Here is an 18,989-nt window from a genome sequence, read left to right on the forward strand (position 1 = left end):
AACCAAGATCACTCTTTCCCCTAGCAAGAACATATTTTTGGTTTAGTGTTAGCTCGTGCCAAACTCCTGTTAGGCTGGCGGTGCAGGCTTGATCCTCCTTGGGTGCTTCACTTTAAATACAGGCTTGACAGACCATATATCCTCTTCCTTTTTTCCTGTCCTAGTTGAAGGGAGAATGCTATTGGAGATGGGAAGGTTTGCATCGTCTCTTGTGTGATGTTGGATCCCTTTATAGGGCAGGTATCTTCTAAAGCAAAATGCTTTCAATTCTCATGGCAAGCATAATTCTTTAAAATGTATGCAATAAACAAAATGAGCCAAATGTAATTAAGACAGCATATAATCCGGTAACCCACTTAGAGGCTCAAAGCTTCAGCTTTTAAAAAATGTTTGCTCCAAATCCGTTTAAATAAACAGACCAACACACAAAGGCTCTCTACATTATTGGGATACAAAGAGAATCGGATCAAAAGCAGCTGTGACCAGGCTGTACATATGTAGCGAGGAAATTGCTTGATCTAAGACTGCACCTTGTACATGCAAATGTGTTTGTGGACCTTCCCAGGAATTGCATTTGTACCACAGCCGGGCTGTTGGGCTGTGCTCTGCCAGGGAGCAAGGGCTGGTGCATGCCCCACTGTGGGAGGGTTGGCTAAGGGATCAGGGAGCTCTTGGCGTGCTCATGTGCTTTGGCTGTGGCAGGGAGAAGCCAAATACAGCCAAGCTCCTCCCATGCCCCTTCCGTGCACACACTGCATCCAGAGGGGGGGAAACCTGAGGAAAAAATGGAAGTCCCTGTCCTTAGCAACTGTGTCATGGGCTCTCCGCTCGCCCGGTGTCACATATGCCATGTGCTGTCACACCAGTGTCCCTCTGGGCTTGCAAGAGGGTCTCCTGGCCCTGCACAGAGGGCTGTGGGATTTGAATCTCCTCTACCTGGACACTGTCACTCACAGCTCTGCAGCAGAGCCTGGCTGGCCTTGAAGTTTTGCCAATAGAAATGTGATTTGTCTCGGGTTGGACAGCACAGGCTATGAATCCAAGACAAAGTGTGCTCCCAGGCCAGCAGGATTTGGCCAAGAGAAGGCATTTTGGGTCAGACAGAAGCATCTGCCTGTTGTTCTTGCAGGTGTTTTTGGACTAGCTGGAGATCTTGGGAAGGACATGCTTATATTTATAAAAAAATGATGAAATGGCTACTGGGGAAGAGTAAGAAAGCTGTTTCTAAAGTGGAAAAAAAATTCTAAGCATTTAGAAGCCGGGTCCTGGCTCAGCCTGGGGATGTCAAAATGCCGGATGCTGGCAGAAAATCCTTTACTCGGGTCCCGCTGGAGGAAGGTCTGACTCGGCAGTGTCTGGGAGTGCCCAGCGGGCCGTACCCCTCGTTCGGGGCCGTGTGTCCCCCGGGCGCTGGCGGTGCGGTCCCCCGTCGTTGGGGCCGGCTCCCGCCGCAGCCAGGACTCGCACCGGCAGAGGGAGCTCCGGCCGCGTCCTCCGAGCAGGGGGGACCCGGGGGACCGGCTGCTCCCATAGTTGGGGGGTGACGGGTCCCCCTCCCCTGCTCGGGACCGAGCCCCTCTGCGAGCTGCTGGCCGGGCTTGTGTAGCCAGTCAGCCCGGGGGCGACCGGCTCGGCAGGGGGTGACCACTCTCGAGCAGCCGGAGACTGGAAAGGGGGGAAGACCGGGCCGTGACCCACATGCACCGAGCCCAGTAACACGGTCTCCACTCTTAGGCGGCGGGGACGGGGCAGGAGGCAACTCCTGGGGACCCGCAGCAGGGCGAGGATCTCGTGCAAGGCTCAGGCAGTACTCGGGAGGGCTCCATATCGGCTCCCGCAGTCCTCTCGGCACTTTGGCCCTGCTGGCCTTGCTCTGCTGGCGCTCTTCTCTCCCGCAGGAGAGAGCGGGAGGGGCGGCCTATTCCCGCCGCATCTCTCCCTCTTGCCTCCCGGCTCCCCCTCTCCCGATGCTGCAGAGTCCCACCGGGGGTTGCCTCCGCCTAACGCGGTGTGCGGCTTTCTCGCTCTTCCCTGCCCCTAGCGCTCGGCGCTTCGTCTCCCCGCTGTCTCCCCGAACCCTCGCAGGTCAGGTGGTGCCCGGCCCCGGTGCCCGGGCGGGTGCGCCCCGTCCAGCCCCGCCGGGGACCGCGCTGCCCGTCCCGCTGTGCCCCCGGACGGACACGCGTGGCAGCCAATGGGGAGGCGCTGGGAGGCCGCGGGCGAGCCCCTATTGGCGCCGGGGGAAGGAGGAGCCGGGACTTGAAGTTGGAGTGAGGGATCCAGCTGTGCGGAGCGCTCGGCTCGGCGCGGCCGCCGTGGGAGCATCCTCCGCCGCCGCCCGTCCCCGGGGCGCCGGGCAGCATCCCAGCGCCCCGGGCAGATATTGGGCAGCAGAGGGGACAGGCAGAGCCGCTAACGGTGGCCCGCCCCGCGGGCGGGGGCCAGCACCGGCAGTGAGGCCGCCCCGCCGCCCTCCCTGCCCGCGGCTCGGCCGGTTCGGGCCCCCGAAAGCACGGCGAGGAGGAGCTACGGAGCTCGCAGACAGCAGGGCAGGACGAGGGGGGCGGCCCGGGCCCGGCGGGGGGAGAGGCAGTGGCTCGCCCGGCCATGCCACCCCGACGCTGAAGCCGCCCCGCCGCATCCCCGAGCCCCCCTACCCCGCCATGGCCGCGCCACTCTAGGCGTCCCACCGGCTCGCCCCGCGTCGCCCCGGCTCCCCCGGGGCCGCCGGCCGGAGGATGGACGAAGATGGACCGCGAACGGCCGAGGAGGATCCGGAGCCGGGCAGAGCCAAGACTTTCATCCGCCTTAATGACCTGTCCGGGGCCGGGGGCCACCCGGGGCCGGGGGACAGGGAGGCGGGCAGCGGCGACTCGGAGGCGGAGGCGCTGCCCTACCCGGCGCTGGCCCCTGTCGTCTTTTTCTACCTGAGCCAGGAGAGCCGGCCGCGGAGCTGGTGCCTCCGGTTGGTCTGTAACCCGTATCCTTTGCAGGTGTTCGGCGGCGAGGTAAGCCCCACGGGGCCCCCACGCGCCCGGAGCGGCCGGCAGGGCGGGGAACACCTCCCGTCTGGAGCCCGCCGGGTGATGAGGAAGGAGCCGGAGTTCGGGAGGACCCGTCACCCGCCGGCTCCGGGGTAGCGGGCGGCACCCAGCGAAGCTCCCCCCCCTCCCCCGCCGTTGTTGGCCCGGGAAGTTTTCCGGGCTGTTGCAGGGGCTCGGCGGTCCATGCCGTGGCGCGGGGCTCCCCTCCTGCAGGGCTCCCCTCCCCCGGCCGCCCCGCCGCGATGCCGCGGCTCCCGTGGGCTTCAGCGCTCCGTTCCACAGGGACTCGGAGTGGAAGCTGCTGGGGACCATCTCCCCCGGGGATCGACCGTCTCTGGTCCTGCTACCCTGACACACTGAGGGACCCTAACCCCGGTCTCTTGCCTTGTGGATCGGTTTTTCCTTCCTGACCTCGTTTCTTGTCCATTTTAGGCTCCCTGGTCCCTTCCACGAGGGTTTGCGAGACGGGTGTAGTCTGGACAGAGGCGGAGGTTTTGGGGGGTTGGTTTGCTGCCCAGCTTCAGGGTCCCTAAATAATTCAAGGTGTTTGAGGCCTATCCAAGGGCCCATTCTCGGCAGTCCCCCTTGGACTAGTCAGGGCAGGGTGGGGGTCATGGTCCCGGGCGTGCATTGGCCAAGGGCAGCTGTTTGTCAGATCCTAGGGTGAGCCACGACCCTCCATAGGCTTCTGATCTCCTTCCAAGCTCCCTGTCTGCTCTGGCACAGGCCGAGCCACTTTAGTCAAGTTTAAGCTTTCAAAAGCAGGGGGGTGGGGAAAGAAATAGAGGAGACAATAGAAAAAATTCTTCTTTCCACAGTCTTGGTGTCTTTAAAGCTTCCCTTTGGAGCTGAGTTGCAACCAGCACATGGCTTCTGCATGACTTCTAGCATTCCGAGTATTTTACCATCCCAAATTCCAATTTCATTTATTATTTGTAGAAACAAAACCCCAGAATGAAGTAAAGTGAAGCGATGTGCTTCCAGCAGGGGCTGGTGCAGGAGAGGCAGCCACTTCCCGGGAAGTTCCCGTGTCCGTGCTGTGCTACTGGCGCAAGAGGCAGGCGAGTAGTCTGGGCAGCAGCCCCACATCTGGAGGGGGAGAGGCTGTGCAGCAGCACAGAGGACATGTTACACGGTACAGAGGACCAGAATACCCTGTGCTAGTCCTTCTCCGCTCCTGGTATGCAGGAACTGTTAGGGATTACATCTCAGCTGAGACTGGTGTGCGGTGAGGGTCTGCTGGAGTTATGAATATTGTTTTACTTGAGCTTCAGCAAAGATTTCTCTGATAAACAGGCTGCCTTCTCTCCTAAACTGTCCCCCAGGAAGGAAAAATCAAAGATTTCTCTTCCCAGTCGTTAATACACTCAGCAGCTTCTCCCCAGATCTCTTTCAGACTATCTGAGCAGTTCAAACTGCCTTTATTTAAACATCTTAGGAAATCTCACAACTTTGTGAAGCCTTCTGTTTTGGAAATATTAACGACAGGCTGCAAGTCAGTGTGATCTTGTTGCCTACTATGACTAACAATATTTGTGATTGCTGGTTTAAATATATTTCCAAGTATTTATGGGGTTTTAAAATTATTTTTTTAAATTTTTAATCTTTGAAATGATGTTTTGAGTCTGATGTTAACACCTGCATGTTTTAGTGTTTTCAGTAAAATCCCTCACCCCAGTAGTGGCTTGAAATGTGTTTTCTCCTCTGTGGCTGCAAAAACAAGCTGATTAACTTTTGTCCTTGGAAAATTAGTGGTATTGTGGGCACCTGCAAACACCACTGCGAGCTGGGGACGAGCATTATGTGCAGTCCCACTAGCTGGGATTTTTGTCGCCAATTTTTCACTTGTAACTGACAGAGAAAGGATCTCGCTAGGAGTCCTGGGGCCACAAGGGTGATGCTGTGTATCTTTGAGTCATGTGGCTGCATGCAGCTGTTTGTTTTCAGGGTCACTGACCCAGAATTGGGGGAGTTTATTTAAAACAACATAAAAAAAAAAAAAAAAAAAAAAAAAAAAAAAAAAAAAAAAAAAGCAGTTCAGCCTTCAGATGAGAGGAACACAGTAGCTACTTTGGTACCTGCACTGTGTCCTGTCATTTGCTGGGCTGTTCAGCAGAGCATTGTTGTGCTCATCCCTTTGCCTTTCTGCCACTCCAGTGCTGGAGCTGAGCCTGCTCTTGTTTATATTGATTACTTTTTTTTTTTTTTTTCTTTAGTGTGGTGGCCCTTCTCAGGCTGTAACCTTCTAGGAATCATGCCTCAGTGTTAAAACCATGTAATCACGTTGCTGGAAAGTCTTTGTTGCCACCAGCTGCCCTGCAGAGGAGTGACGGTGCTTTCGCTGAGTGGGTGGTGAATCTTGCCCCAGTTCCAGGGAGTTTGGAGCTTTCCCTGCCTTCTGCCATTCTCTCAGGTGGATTTTACCTTTCTGCATTGGCTCCTGCAGAAACTGGATGGGAGGACTCTGGTTTGAGCTGTGCTTGTGGAAATGCAGAGCTTGGGGCTTTTCCAGGCAGATTTGTGGTGCTCTAATCTGACTGATAAAATTTACTGTTGATGGGGCATCAGGAGGAGGTGCAGAACCCACTTTTGCCCAGGAAGGACAGTTTGTACCCCTGAAGTGCAGCTGGAACTCCTGGGATTCTGCTCTATATCCCTGTCCAGGCAGGTAGCGTGACTGTGGTACCTGAGGCCGGGTTAGGGGAGGGTGATGGTTGAGGTGCTGGGTATCCAGCAGGGATGCAAAGTCCTGTTGATGTGGTTTTTGGGGGTTTTCTGCCATGTTTCTGTCTAGAACATTCTCTGCCTGTACTAGGAAGCTTTTTCTCTTGCTGTCTGGAGCAGAGATGTGGGGTACTGTGTTGTTCTGCTCCTCCTCTCCCTTAGGGCTAGAAAGAGGTCATGAAGTCTGTCCTGATCCAGAAATTTTCCAGAGCATGAAACCTTGGGATTTTTAACTCTAAACATGTACCAGATGGCCAACTTGTCTTCTCCCTCCCCTCCATTGTGGACTTTGAGTGAAAACCTCTCTGGGAGCCATTAGGACTTGAGGGGACGAGCCTAGATGACAGCCTGCATATTCCTGGTGGCTCTGGGGTGGAAGGTTCTTCCCTGGGTGAGAACTACCTGGGTTAAGAGGGAAGAAGGAGCAGGGACAAGTTCAGTGGTCACAGTGCTGGACCCACAGGCTCAGAGATAGGAAGAGCTGTGGCACATTCAGGGTGTCCTGGTGTGTGTGCTGGCAAGGCTGTGAGAGGAGAAGCAGGAGTCTCTGAGGGGGAGAAAAGAGGAGGCAAGCTAGTTACTTGACTTTCACTTGTAAAATGAAAGCACCATGAATGATGGGAAGATGAAAGGCTGTATCAGGGTCTGTGCAAGGCTGCTCCTCTGATCAGAGACAAGAAACGAGGCTATTTCTTGAGAGTTGTGGAGTGACTGAAGAGCAGGGATGGAGAAAGTGGGGAGGATGCTACCACTTGGCATTAAGAGCTCTGAATAGAGAAATAACAGTGTAACTGAAAGGGCCTGTGATATCTGTTGTAGTACTGAAAACTGCCTCATCCCCCATGCCTGGCTGCCTGCAGAGTGCTGCTGCCTGGAAAGCAGCATGCAGCAATGGGGCACTATAAAAACCTGCTGGAAGGTGCCATTCCTTGGGAGACATACCCACATTGGCTGAAATCCTGTTTTTTTCCTCCTGGTTTGGAGGGTGAAGGGCAGCTCTGCAAATTCCCTCTCTGGGAAGGGGAGGTTTGGATGGCACCAGGAGGAGTGCACCCATCCTACCTGGCTGCTCTGCGGCACAGTCCCTGGGATTTGGGGTTTGGGAATGGCTTTGGCAAAGAAACATGTCTTGATCTGGTCACAGAAACCAGCCCTGCCTTCTGTCTGCAATAAAACAGAGAGGATTCTTCCAGCAGCTGCCTCACATGGCTCTGCTCACTCCCCAGTAAGGGAGAGGCGAGTGACCAAAGCTGGGTCCTGGGGAGGACTGATTGCCCACAACTCCTGTTGGAAGTTGCAGATGCCCAGACACCTCCAGGAATGGGTCTGGAATCTCCATGGCTTCATGCCAAGGTGTAGCTGAGATCTGCACCAGGCTGGCTCACAGGATGGCTGGAGCTGCTGTGCTAGAGCTTGGTTCTTCATGGAAGGCAGTGCTGGCCCCATTGAGAGCATAGTCAGCCCCTGCTGAGCTCACCCTGTGCCCTGGTCTGTGTTGGAACCACTCTGTGCTGGTCTGGCTGGATCCAGCTCTTCAGGGAGGGACATGCCTGTGTGTCGCTGCACCAGAGCCAGGACCCTCCTACCTGGTGGGGGTGGAACCTGAGGCTGCTCAGCTGTGTTATGGTTTGGGGTCTCCAGCCCCAGCAGTGCCCCCCAGTACCCCTTCTCATGGGAATGCCTGTGGTGAGGGCAGTGGGCAAGTGGAACCTCTGTTACCTTGTGGGAGACTGAGGTGTCGTCACCCCCCTCCTCAGCCATGTCAGCTCATGGGGAGAGCCAGACACTGCTTATGCTGCTCTTTTAAGAGTTCTGTGTGATGCAGGGTTATTTTTTTGGTGTTTTTGTTATCAAAAGGATGTGTTTTTGGGGCAAGTGCACATGGTGTCCTTACACTTCTATACATTTGTTCCAGCCTCACTTCTGAGTTTAACAAAGCTAAATGCTTTGATTTGACAGGTCAGACCTGAAATGGATCTTGTTTTCATTTAAAAACCCCACAAAGGAACCAGAATCCATTTGCTTCACCTGTGTCTGATCCACCCCAGGGCACCTGAGCTTGTTTCTCTCCCCTGACCCAGTTCACCAGCTGATGTCTCCAACCCCTCCCTAGACAGATAGAATTTCTCTCACTGTGGCTGAGCCTCTACTGTTTCTGTGCCCCTTCCTTGGCTCCTGGGGAGAAGAGAAACCTGGCTTGTCTGGCTGATGCCTGACCTAGGGGTCTCCCACAGCCCCTTGGCCCTCCTGGCTGGGATGGAGCATCCTGCTGCTACCAGGGCAGGTGCTGGTGCCTCCCTCGGCTCACTCCAGCTCCTGCGTGACAATCTCAACACATCACCTTTTAGCAAGGGCAGCACAGAGGTGCTGTGGTTATTTCCCTCCTCCCAGGAGACAAATAACTGCAAATCCTCTTCCCTGCTGTTCACAAACGTCTTGGGAGCTCAGTGGGAGCAGCAGGCGGTGTTCACTTCCAAGAGCTGGATGCAGTGGCCAGCGTTCCTCTAATCCCTGCCTCCCTGGAAGAGCCAGGAGCAGTTTCATCCTAATCTAGGTGACACCTCATCTCACCAGCAATCTATGGACCTGTCCATCACCCAGCTATGCCGGCAGCCAGGCGCTTCCTTTGCTCCCTGCGTGCGTATATGTTTTTTAAGGAGATTCTTCTGTGAATTCCCCCTTCCAGGCTGTTGTGTCACATCTGGAAGTTTGTGTAGGAGTTTATCCAAGTGCTGGAGTACAGAGCAGCTTTTTCTCATTTAAAAATCATAGGCTGGCATTTTGAAGCAAGCTGGGGTGGGGTGGGGGGGGGGAGGGAAGGGGAGAGGGAAGTTGTCTGCCAAAAAGGAGACTGGAGCAGAGGAATCGTAATGACTTCCAGAACTTTTCTCCTCTCCTCTCCCTCTCCCTCTCCCTCTCCCTCTCCCTCTTCCTCTTCCTCTTCCTCTTTTCTTTCCCCTCCTTTCCCCTCCCCTTTCCTTCCCCGGCTCACAGACAAAAGGCTCGACCTCATGCAATTCATGGTTATGTCATCCCGGCACGGGGAGCCCCGGCCGGGAGGGGTGGCCCCATCCTGCCTGGGGACCCCGCGCTGCTCGGGGACAGCTCTGCTTCGGCTCCTTGTAGGAAATCCGGAACGCTTGCTCCCATGTGGGGTGGGGGAACGTCTCTGGAGACTTGCTTGGTATCAGTTCACAGAATATTCTGAGCTGGAAGGGATGCACAGGGATCATCGAGTCAAGCTCTTAAGTGAATGGCCCGTATGGCCATTCATCTGGGGCCAGGAACCAGGACAGGGTGGCTGGGAGGAGATCCCAGCTCTCCCCCAGTCCCCCATGCCGAGGACAGGAGGGGCAGACATGGGGTTAGACCACCCCAGCTGCCATTCATCCATGGGGCTGACGTGTCTCCCATCAGACTCCCTGCTCTCAATTTGAACGACTTTTGTGTTCTCTGCCCTGTTCAGTAATGTGGGCTGTTGGAGCCAGTCTGTAAATGCCCAAGATTTTACGATGCACAGAAAATATTCTGCTTTCTTCCCCCCCTGCACCCCCTGCAGAAGCTTTGGTGTCGTGCTGAAAAATGCTGCTTTCTCATTTTTTATTTTAAACTCTCATTTTTTTTTCCCCCATTCTGAAAAGACCAAGTTTTGGGTTACCCCAAGTTCCCCGCCCAGGTTTTACTCAACTCTCCATTTTTTCCTACTGTTTTGCTGGAAGGGAGCAAAACCTTAGGCCAAAATGAACCTCCCTGATGGCTTTTTCACTTGGGTCATGAAATCATTTTCCCTTGGCAGAGGACCCATGGGGAGCCTTTGCCCCTGGCAGCTTTGCTGGCTGGGAGTAGAGTCTGAGGGAACAAGGCCATCCTTAGGGAACTGTGGAAGGATCATCCAGAGTCAGGTTGGGAAGGCTTTCAAGCTTCACTGTGCTTTGGAGAGGGTTGAATTTCCTAGTTAACTAGGAGGCCTAAGTGTTTCTGGGTTTGTTACGAGGCCAGACCGTGGCTTTCCCTTCCTCTGTGCCTTGGCTCTCTGCTGAGCAACCTAGATGTGAAATGTTCCTCTGATGCATGTAGAGGTTTCCCCCAACCTGGGTTCATCTGGCTTTGGCTTTCTTCAGCCTTGGCCTCTCACTCAGGAATTTGTCCTGGTGCTAAGAAATAAAACAAACAACAAAACAAAACAACAAAACAAGCCCCAAAAAACCTAACCAACCAACTAAAAAAAACCCAAAACAACACAAAAAAAAAAAAAAAAAGGAGGAAATTCACATGGTTTTATATAACAGAGTGAGTAATGACTGGTCGTGCTTTGGGATGCTCTCACATCTGCTTCCTACCAAAGCCCCAGCAAAGAAGCTTCGAACAGATGGAAAAAACACATTTTTCAGCCTGAATATTTGCTGAGAGAAGCTTTGAGGCTTGCTCTGTGTGCTGGCTGCGGTGGTGCTGGTTAGTGCCTTACGGGAAAGAGGCTGTTGGTGTGCCAGGAACATCATCCCGTGCCTGAGGTGCGGCACGGCTGGGCAGGTCCTGGTGGGAGCTGCAGCCATGCACACGGACTGGGATGTGCCCGTGACTCAGCCCTCAGAAGTTCATTGGTTTAGTCACAAGTGGATGGAAATTGTCCATTGGTTTGGCTTCCGTGCCTGAAATGTTGTTTTGGTTGGCATTTTTAGCACATTTCCTAGGCGCAAGGGACTGGCGGCTGTTTGGTGTTGGGGTTTTCTTGTCACCCATGTCATCCCAGTTTTCTCTTTCTCTCTGCTGGGATGCAAAATCCAAGGGCAAGAGCAGAAGAGTACTGAAAATGGGAACAAAATGCTAAATAGGTGATGACTGAGAACTGGGAGCTTGGTGCAGACTAGCTTATAAAGAAAAGGGTATTTATTTACTGTAATCCAGGTGCTAGCCCCACACTTACTAGGTTTTTGGTGCAAAGCATCCTTACATTTATCTCTAATTTGGCTCTCTTCTAAGAGGTTTCTCCCAGTACATCCACTGAACCAGCTTCAAGATGCTCCCTAACCCTGGGGGCTGAAGGCAAACCCACAGCCAGCAGCAGTGGAGCTGGGCAAGGGGACTCACAGAGATTCACCCACCTTGGCTGTGCAGCCATCCCCGGGGGGGTTTTATGCCTCCAGGAATTCCTGTGATTCATACCTTAATCAGGTCAGGTTTCGAAGTCCCTCCTCCTGTGTTATTGATGGCCTCTGTGCTCCCTCCCAAGATGCTGGTGGCCAGAGCAGCCCGAGGCAGAGCCCTTCCCTGCCCAGATGGCGAAGAGGGCTTGTTAATGATTTGTTAATTCAATTTGAAAGTGCTTGTTAACCCATGGCAAGGCTGAAGCTGCCTTCTGGAGGGCAGGGCTCACCCCCATGCCTGGGACTCCTGCTGCCAAAACATTTATTTGGTGTTAAGCTGCCAGCCACGCTATGCAAGTAAATATGTTAATCATGAGTAAAGGTTCATTTTTAACTCTGGGTTGAGACTAGTCTTGGGAAGAGCCCTACTCCGGGAAGGGGAGAAGGTGGTGGGAGCTCTGCTGTGGGTGGATGTGCAGCTCCCAGGGCCAGGTTGTATGGATTCTGTGGAAAGGAGCAAATGTCTCTGCTCCTTCTTGGCTCCAGGGTCTGTAGGAATAAAATGGTCATTCTGCTGTGGGTGAACGAGGCTTCTAAGTGCATTTGATTGGCTGCTCTTTAACCAGCCTCCTCTGCATTGGTCCTAGCTGCTAATAACATGAATCCCAGGTCTGGGCTGGTGGTCCCTGTGCCTGTGTTGGATGCAAAATGTCTTTAATTTGGGAACCATCACATCTAGATAGCCTGGCTGTAGCAATTCTACCATTATGGGAAAAAACAAACTCCAGTAAGAATGATAAATAAAGGAGCCCTCTGATGCTCCATTAAATTAATGTTTATCTGGGCAGATAGGGAGGAAAGGAATTAAATTAATATCTGACTTGTAACTGCTACTGTATGTGATTATTGACTTATCTTGCTTTGGAGGACCATAAATATGTCTCAGGATATACCCCTGAGACTATAATCTGCTCAGGATCACTGTGCAGGTCTGTCTCTGATGTTCCTTCAGAGATTCATCCTGACTTCTAGGGTCGAAAATCCAAATTCCTCTGACAAAGGACCTAGCCACGTGTGGAGGGGAATGTGTTTGCACTATATGGCAAGCATACAGCATAATTCTCGAAGGTTTCTGCCTTGTATAAATTGCTTTATTGTTTGTGATCCATGGCTGGCTCAGTGTTGGAGGGTGTGGAGCCTGATTCAACTCAGAGGAGAGGTGCAGGTGAAGCTTCTTGGCTCTGAAATTGGGATGGATCAGAGCTGGAGTCTCATACTCTTATCCACTGCCTTTCTCCCTGTCGTTGGGATTTTGTGCCCCTTAGGCAGTTGTTTGGGGGTTAAGGATGGCTTGGGGAGATAAGATGGGCCTCTCAGCCTGCCCCTCAGTAGCTCTGGCCCAGGGCTTTGGGTATCCATGAGCCTGGGGAGAGGGGTGAACTCTTTCCTTTCAGCCCTTGCTGCTGCATGGGTATTTCTTTTGATGACCCAGTGGATGTGAGCTGATCCCAGGCACCCCAAACCATGCTGGCCATGGCGGGGCAGGGGGGGGAGGCACAGGGCATTTCACAGCTCTGTGTGCTCAGTGTCCTGGGGCTTTGTACCCACACATGTGGTGCACACTGGGTCAGCAGCTTGGGCAACAGATGGACAGTGGCAGCAAGGGCCAAGCTGACCTGTCATGTTCCCCTTGTGAAGAGGAGCTGGAACATCCCTAGGTGGCTGAGCTGTGGCAGGATGTCCTTCCTCTAGCTAAGGTGGGTGTTTCCACCTCTTGGACTCTGTTTTATGTAGGGGATAACTTGCTGTCTGTGCGAGTCCTCTTTCAGCAGTGTGTGTTCACCCCATTCTCTGTCACAGCCAATATTATTGCAGGAGTCTCCAGGCTGTGAATGGTGCTCTGAGCCCCCAGATCTCTTCTTCTCACCCATTGCCTCGGGCCCTGCTGCCTGGATGGGGCAATGCTGTGGTGAGGGTATTTTTCAGGATGCTTCTGTTTTTTCCTTCCATCCTGTCTTTTAGGATGGTGCACATCCTGCCCCACAGCAGCCCCCTCCATATACCAACACGCTGTTCCCATGGGAGCAGTTTCCCCTGCTGTGGGCAAATCACAGCCCCTTCATCAGAAACTGCTCATGGCAGCAGTACAGGGGAATCCTGTCTTTTTCAGGAAGAGAAGAGCAGAGGAGTTCAAGGCCAGCACAGGGTATCCGCAGTGAGGGTGGAGACACTTCTGCCTTCATCTCAGTAAATGGGCTCTGGCTCCTCCAGCAGTGGATGTTCACATCTCAGCTGGGTTCTGGGCTTGGCTTTGTGCTGGGCTTTGTTTTCTCTTGTCTTGTAGCCCCATGAAGTTGGGCTGTCTCAGCTCTGGGAGCTCAGAGGGTTGAGCAAGTGGGGGTCAAGCTGCAGATCTTGTGGTGAACCGAGGGACGAAAGGAAGGTGCTTTGCAGTGCCTCCCCCCCCCCCCCCCCCCGCCCCAATCTCCCCCTTTCATCTGCTGAACACCTTGATTTTTTTCACCTCTGGTTTGGGTTTTTTTTTACTATTGCCTGGATTTTGCATAGGGGGCAGGCTGGAGGTTCGGAGGGGGGTGTGCACTAAATCTATTCAAGGAGTTGTGATCTCTGCATTTCATTTTGCAGTTCAGCTGGAAAGATCTCATTTCCAAATACACCCACACACAGGCACAGCAAGAGAGGAGAGTGCAGGGGAGGGAGGGAGCTACTCAAGGCGGATGGGGCAGCAGGGCTGGGGGCCATGGCATGGGCACTGGGAGCCTTGGCAAATCTGACTGGGAATGATCCATAGCCTTTATCTGAGGGTAGGAAATGTCTCTGCCCTGTATCTCAAGGCCATGCAGATGCTTGGTGGCCCTCTGAGTGCCTGGCTGCTATAGTCAAGAGCAAAAAGGGGCTGAGAGGAGCAAAGGTCCCCGAGCATAGCCCTTGCCCCGAGCCTGGCAGTGGCCTTAAGAGCATCTGAGGGGACTCCAGGGCAGTTTTAAAATTGCCCGCAGTGTGTATTATATGTACACGTCCCCACCATAGGCTGAGCAGAGCTCAGGACATGGCTGCACCGTTCTGAGACCTGCTTTTAAAATGGAAGAAGGGCAAAGGCATAGAAGAAGTCACAAAACTCCTTTCCCAGTGACCTTCGAGCCAAAATGATCTTTTTTTCTGAAGATGAGCCAGTGCTGGAGTGTTTCCTTTATTCTGTAACTCCCCATGCACACTGTCTCCCTCCAGGGCCTTCCTTCCCAGCCGAGTCCTGACTCCAGATCTTGGGTTCTGGAGGAGCTGGTGAGAGATGCATCCTGCATCTCCCAGTGCTGTTAGGGATGGGGTTAATGGAAAGCAAATGAACCTTCACCCTGATAGGCATCTAAATGTGCAGCAGAGGGTAAAAGTGAGGAGCTGAACAGGTGGGGACTTGGTGTTGGTGGAAGGTTTTGGAGAGACACCTCAGTCTGCCTAAGCTGGGAGCTGACAGTAACCTTGCCTCTACGTCAGCGTGCCAGGGCAATGTGGGGACAGTTACCTGAGCCCCCAAGTCTGGGTCCTTCCCTGACTTCAGGGCTTTGGAGCAGCTTGGGGTGCTGGGGTGTTGCCACAGGTACCTGCACTCCCAGCCAGCTTCCCCTCGGGCCCCTTGGGTGGATGCTGGTGGCAGGTCTCAAGCTCAGCCCCCACACACCGAGTCCTTCCATCACCCCTTTGGGTCAGTACGTGATTTTTTCCATTGCTCTGAAGCGGCTGAGCTCATACAACAATATTCTCTGGGCCAACACCGCTCCTTTTTGAAGTTCCTTGTTTTGGTGTTCCTCAAGCTCTGTCTCCTCTGTTGTGCATGAAATACAACACCCCTTGGCACTGGAGGCTTTCCCCAATGCTGTGGCTTTGGTTATCCCCCGCATCCTGCTGCCAGGTGAAACCACTGCCCCATCCCTGAGCCTCTGCTGGTGGATGCCATCACCTCCCTAACTCATCACAAGGCTTAAAAGGTGGTAAAATAGGATCCTTTGGCCACCTTGGCGTGCCGCAGCATGCCGCCAGTGGAAAGGCAGCCACTGGAGCATGCCTGGGGCCATGCTTGTCTTAGCCAGTGGCCACAACTGGAACCAAGGCTCTGCCAAGCAGTGAAAATGCCAGAGCAGTGAGTTTATCCCACGATGTTTGATTTGTGGTCACAGTGGAAGCCGGGTCAGGAGCGATAGTGGAGAATGTAGCAGAAAAGAGCAATTTCAAGACCGTCGCAAAAACATTTCATGCTGCTAAAAGTCAGGATTTTCTCCTTTGTTTTTCCTCCCCTGCTGCTGGCCGCGCTGGCAGTGAGGTGAAGTTTATGGGAGAAGTAGCGCGGTTCTGGGAAATATTTTGCCTCGCTTGTATTGTTGAATATTTATTTTTCTGGCAGCAGATGAAGGAAACGGGAACACAAACAGCTTGGCCGGTGGGGTATTGGTCCAGAATCAGCCCGGGCAGCAAGAGGCTGCTTTGCTGGGGACAGAAAATACTCGAAAGCGGACAGGGTTTTCATTGTCTTCATTCCTCTCCCTTTTTGTCCCTGTGCTCAGCTGGATCTTAGGGTGTTGTTAAACAAGGGGTGAACACATCTTGCTGTTAAGGCAAGGATGTGCATTGATGCTCTTGGCCTCCCGTGTGTTTTCACTGATTAAAATCTTAAATTCTTCCATTTTTTATAAGATTTTGGGTTTCTGTGCCAAGCCGGAGAGTCTCTATGGCAACTGCTACAGGCAACTTTTTTCTGTATCCCTTTTTGGGTTTTTTTTGGAAGATGGGGGAAGAGGGTGAGTGTCTGGTGCTGAAGCACCAATAACTACTTGAATACCCCAAATATTTGGGGTGATGAGTACTGGGAGAGAAATGGAATTGAAATACAAAATTGCTTCATACCCATGGAGCAAAGCACCTGGGCCCTCACTGGACCCCTCACCCCTCTGCTAATTATAGTGGTTTTTGACTGTGGAGAGTGCAGAGTCCCATCCACCCCCACCTCCATCCCACCCCAAGGCCAGGGTCTTCACAGCTGGGTCTGTCATTTCTGGAGGAGTTTAGAGCCATTCTTGGAGTGTGATTGCAGCAACATTTCAAGACACAATTAAAACCTGAGCCTTTTAGGAAAAGTTGCAGCATGTAATAGAAAGGAAACCAGCTAGGCTAGGTTGAAGCATAATAGGTTTTGTGAGTAATTTTTAGAATCCTATACTGTAGGTCTTTCTAGAAAGATACTATAAAATTTAATAACATGTTATATTCCTATATGTTATATTTAAGACATCCTATAGTATAGTGTAGGAGGAATCTAATTTTCTGCTACAGGGTAATATACCTTTCTATAGGTTTTTGGCTGTGTTTTTTTTTTTTTTTTTTATTTTTTTTATTTTGGTCCACTGGAGTTAAATGAAAAAAATTACATCCTTCCTAGAAAAATCAAACAGAATGATGAGAAAATAATACCCTTAATTTATTTAATACAGCATGTGAGTATTTTCCATAAGGGTTTATATAGCTGCATAAAAACCCATTGAGGACCTGTTGGGGAGGTGATTTGAGATAGGATGGAGATGTGTTCAGATGCTGTCTTGGCCAAGCAGTGTGGAGGCTCTGAAATGGGACCTGGGACTGTCTAAAGGGGGGGAAATTAAAAATAAATAAAACCCAGGAATTTCTTGCATCTCTATTTCCACTCCTAGGATGCAGTTAGAGGGATGATGGAGTGGTGGGTGCAGGGCTGTGGCATGAACTGCTGGAGCAGGGTGAGACTGGGGGCTGGATCTTGTGCCAGGGGCTGGAGAAAGGAGCAAGGAACTCTTCAAGGTGGGAAAAATGGGCTTTGGAAGTAGCATGCAGGGGCTGTGCCACCCTGCATGGCTGTTTGCAGCAGGCTGAGGGAGGCAGCAGGGTGGTCCACAGCAGGGTGGACAATGCTTTTGTCTGCATTTTGCAGCACTGCCTTGTCTGTCAGGGCTGAGTTCTGTGGTGGTTTTGCCTGGTGACACATGGATTTGGCCATATCAAATCCACCATACAAAGTGGGGCAAAGATTCTCTGTGCTGTGCTGGTGGGCAGGTGTGACAGGGTTCAGTGGGCAGATGGCAACTGGGCCCTTCTGAGTGCTCACCCTGCTCTGTGGGGTCTTTGTCAGCTGTAACCACACCAGTAAAAGGCCATGGCTGGGATGCTCTGCTCAGTGATGGAGAAGATACCCCATGAGCTGTGGTTCTCCATGGAAAAGTGCAGGACTGGGCTCCCTCTTCAGCTTAGCTTGGAGCTGTCCATCCCTGTAGTGTCAGAGACCTGCATGGCCAGTTCCCCAGCAGGATCCTAGGGAGCTAGTGCCATCCCAGAGAGAGAGAGAGAAGGGAAAGGTGGTAGCCTTGGTCCTTCCAGATCCCCAGAGAACAAGTGCCTTTTAATAGCCATGGCAGCTAATAAGCCCTGCGTGGTGACAGCCCTGCTGTCTCCATGGAAACAGATCGAGTATCACATAGCAACATGTGCCTCATGTACCCATAGAAACGGCCCAGAAGCTTTTTAGCATCTTCTGTTAGATCTCTGCTCTGAGAGGTGGTGGTGGAGTTTATCCCGAGGTGAACCCACTGCTGCGGGGAGGTGGCGCTGGGGTGAAACTGGGGAGGAGGGTCCCAAGGGCTGCAGGAAACCAGGGGCTTTATGGGAATCAGGCATGTAAGGCGCCCCTCAGGTGGTTCAGTAGGGTGTTCCCAGGCTAATGAAGATTTTGGAAGTTTTTATCTCCCACATGACAGCAGTAGGACTTGGGGGGAATGGGGTGTGCAAAATAATTTGAATCTGATGGGATTTGGGTTACTGAAGGAGAAGAAATATAAAAGATGCTCAGGGCTGGAGAGCTGGAAACCACCTCACCACAGGCAGAATGGTGTCACAGTAGGATACTCACAGCTGGGTTTTCTTTGTGGTTCCTGGAGTCACTTCATCCTCAAGCTGGGGTTCTCCAAGCCACCAAAATGAGGTGTAGAGGCTGGGAGTGCCCCTCCTCTGTGGGCAATGCTCAGCAAGGGGGAGGCAGCAGGACACACACTGTCTCTACATGCAGCCTCTGCCATTTCTTGCTCAGCATCTCATTAACCAGCCTGAGCTGTTACAGGTTAATTAGGATTTGTAGCTGGTGAGTGTGAAGGGTTTGCTGAGGTCACACCGTGCTAAAGTTCATGTGAAACACTGTGAATGTCATTGCGTACACATGCTGGGTGCAGCAATTGCTCTGAACCACTGTAGCAAATGCAACCTTCCCCAAATTTATCCACCAAGAGGCTGAAAATTTTAGGAATTCATTTATTTGGAGCTGTTGGAGCATTTCTTGCAAATACGTTTCTTCCCCCATTGTTGCAATGTGTTTTTAATGGCAAGCCTGCATGGACACTTATGAGTATCCCTGGTTTCTGTAAACATTCAGTTGAATAAATGTGATGGGTTTGGGAAGGTTTACAGATTTGGTATTTTAAAGGCTGTGAACTGAACTGTTTGATTTTTTTTTTTTTTTTTGGTGAACTTTCAGACCTTCCTATTGTCTCTTTATTTTTTTTCTCACAGCTTTTGTTTGGTCTATGGGGGGCTGGGAGACACCTTTAAGTAACACCTTCAGCAGTGTCCAAATCCCACATGTTTTGGGGAGTGGGAGCTCTGACTTTGCTCAAGTGCTTTTTGAGTGGGACTGAGGAACTTGGAAACTTGGAATTTACCCTGTGGTTTGTGTGTTATGGGAAGATAAATGTGAGTCAAGAGGAGGTGCTGTGGGGGAGGTGTTTTCTGTGGGAAAGTTTGGGGTTGTGGGTCCATTCTGGTCAGACATGAAACTGATGCCATGATGGATGAACATTAAAACTGGAAAATCTGTGCTGAAGCTCTTCTGGCTGGTGGGGCTGGCAGCAAAGAGACACCTCTGCAGTTGTGCTGTGCCCTGATTGATGATCTCAGGCCTCCACTCAAGCAGCAGAAAGCTGGTTAAATAAACAAATAAATAGGGAATTGTGATAAAATTTCCAATTATTTGGCTTCTTACCCTGACAAGTATTTGCTTCTGGGATGGGAGTTACCCCTGGGTTCAGCAGGTACCCCCATGCCAGCACTGGGC

General features: G+C 52.3%; 1 protein-coding gene across 1 annotated transcript in view; it reads left to right on the forward strand.

The window, feature by feature from the left end:
• The first annotated feature begins 2,704 nt into the window (after positions 1–2,704).
• CACNA1G (calcium voltage-gated channel subunit alpha1 G) overlaps positions 2,705–18,989 on the forward strand; it is a 142,411-nt gene continuing 126,126 nt past the window's right edge. The window contains exon 1 of the mRNA XM_053994424.1: positions 2,705–2,980. Coding sequence (XP_053850399.1) covers positions 2,739–2,980 — 242 coding nt within the window. The 5' untranslated portion in view covers positions 2,705–2,738. The remainder of the gene's footprint in view (positions 2,981–18,989) is intronic.

This window comes from Vidua macroura, chromosome 19 (genome assembly GCF_024509145.1).
Source record: "Vidua macroura isolate BioBank_ID:100142 chromosome 19, ASM2450914v1, whole genome shotgun sequence".
Classification (NCBI taxonomy): Eukaryota; Metazoa; Chordata; class Aves; order Passeriformes; family Viduidae; genus Vidua; species Vidua macroura.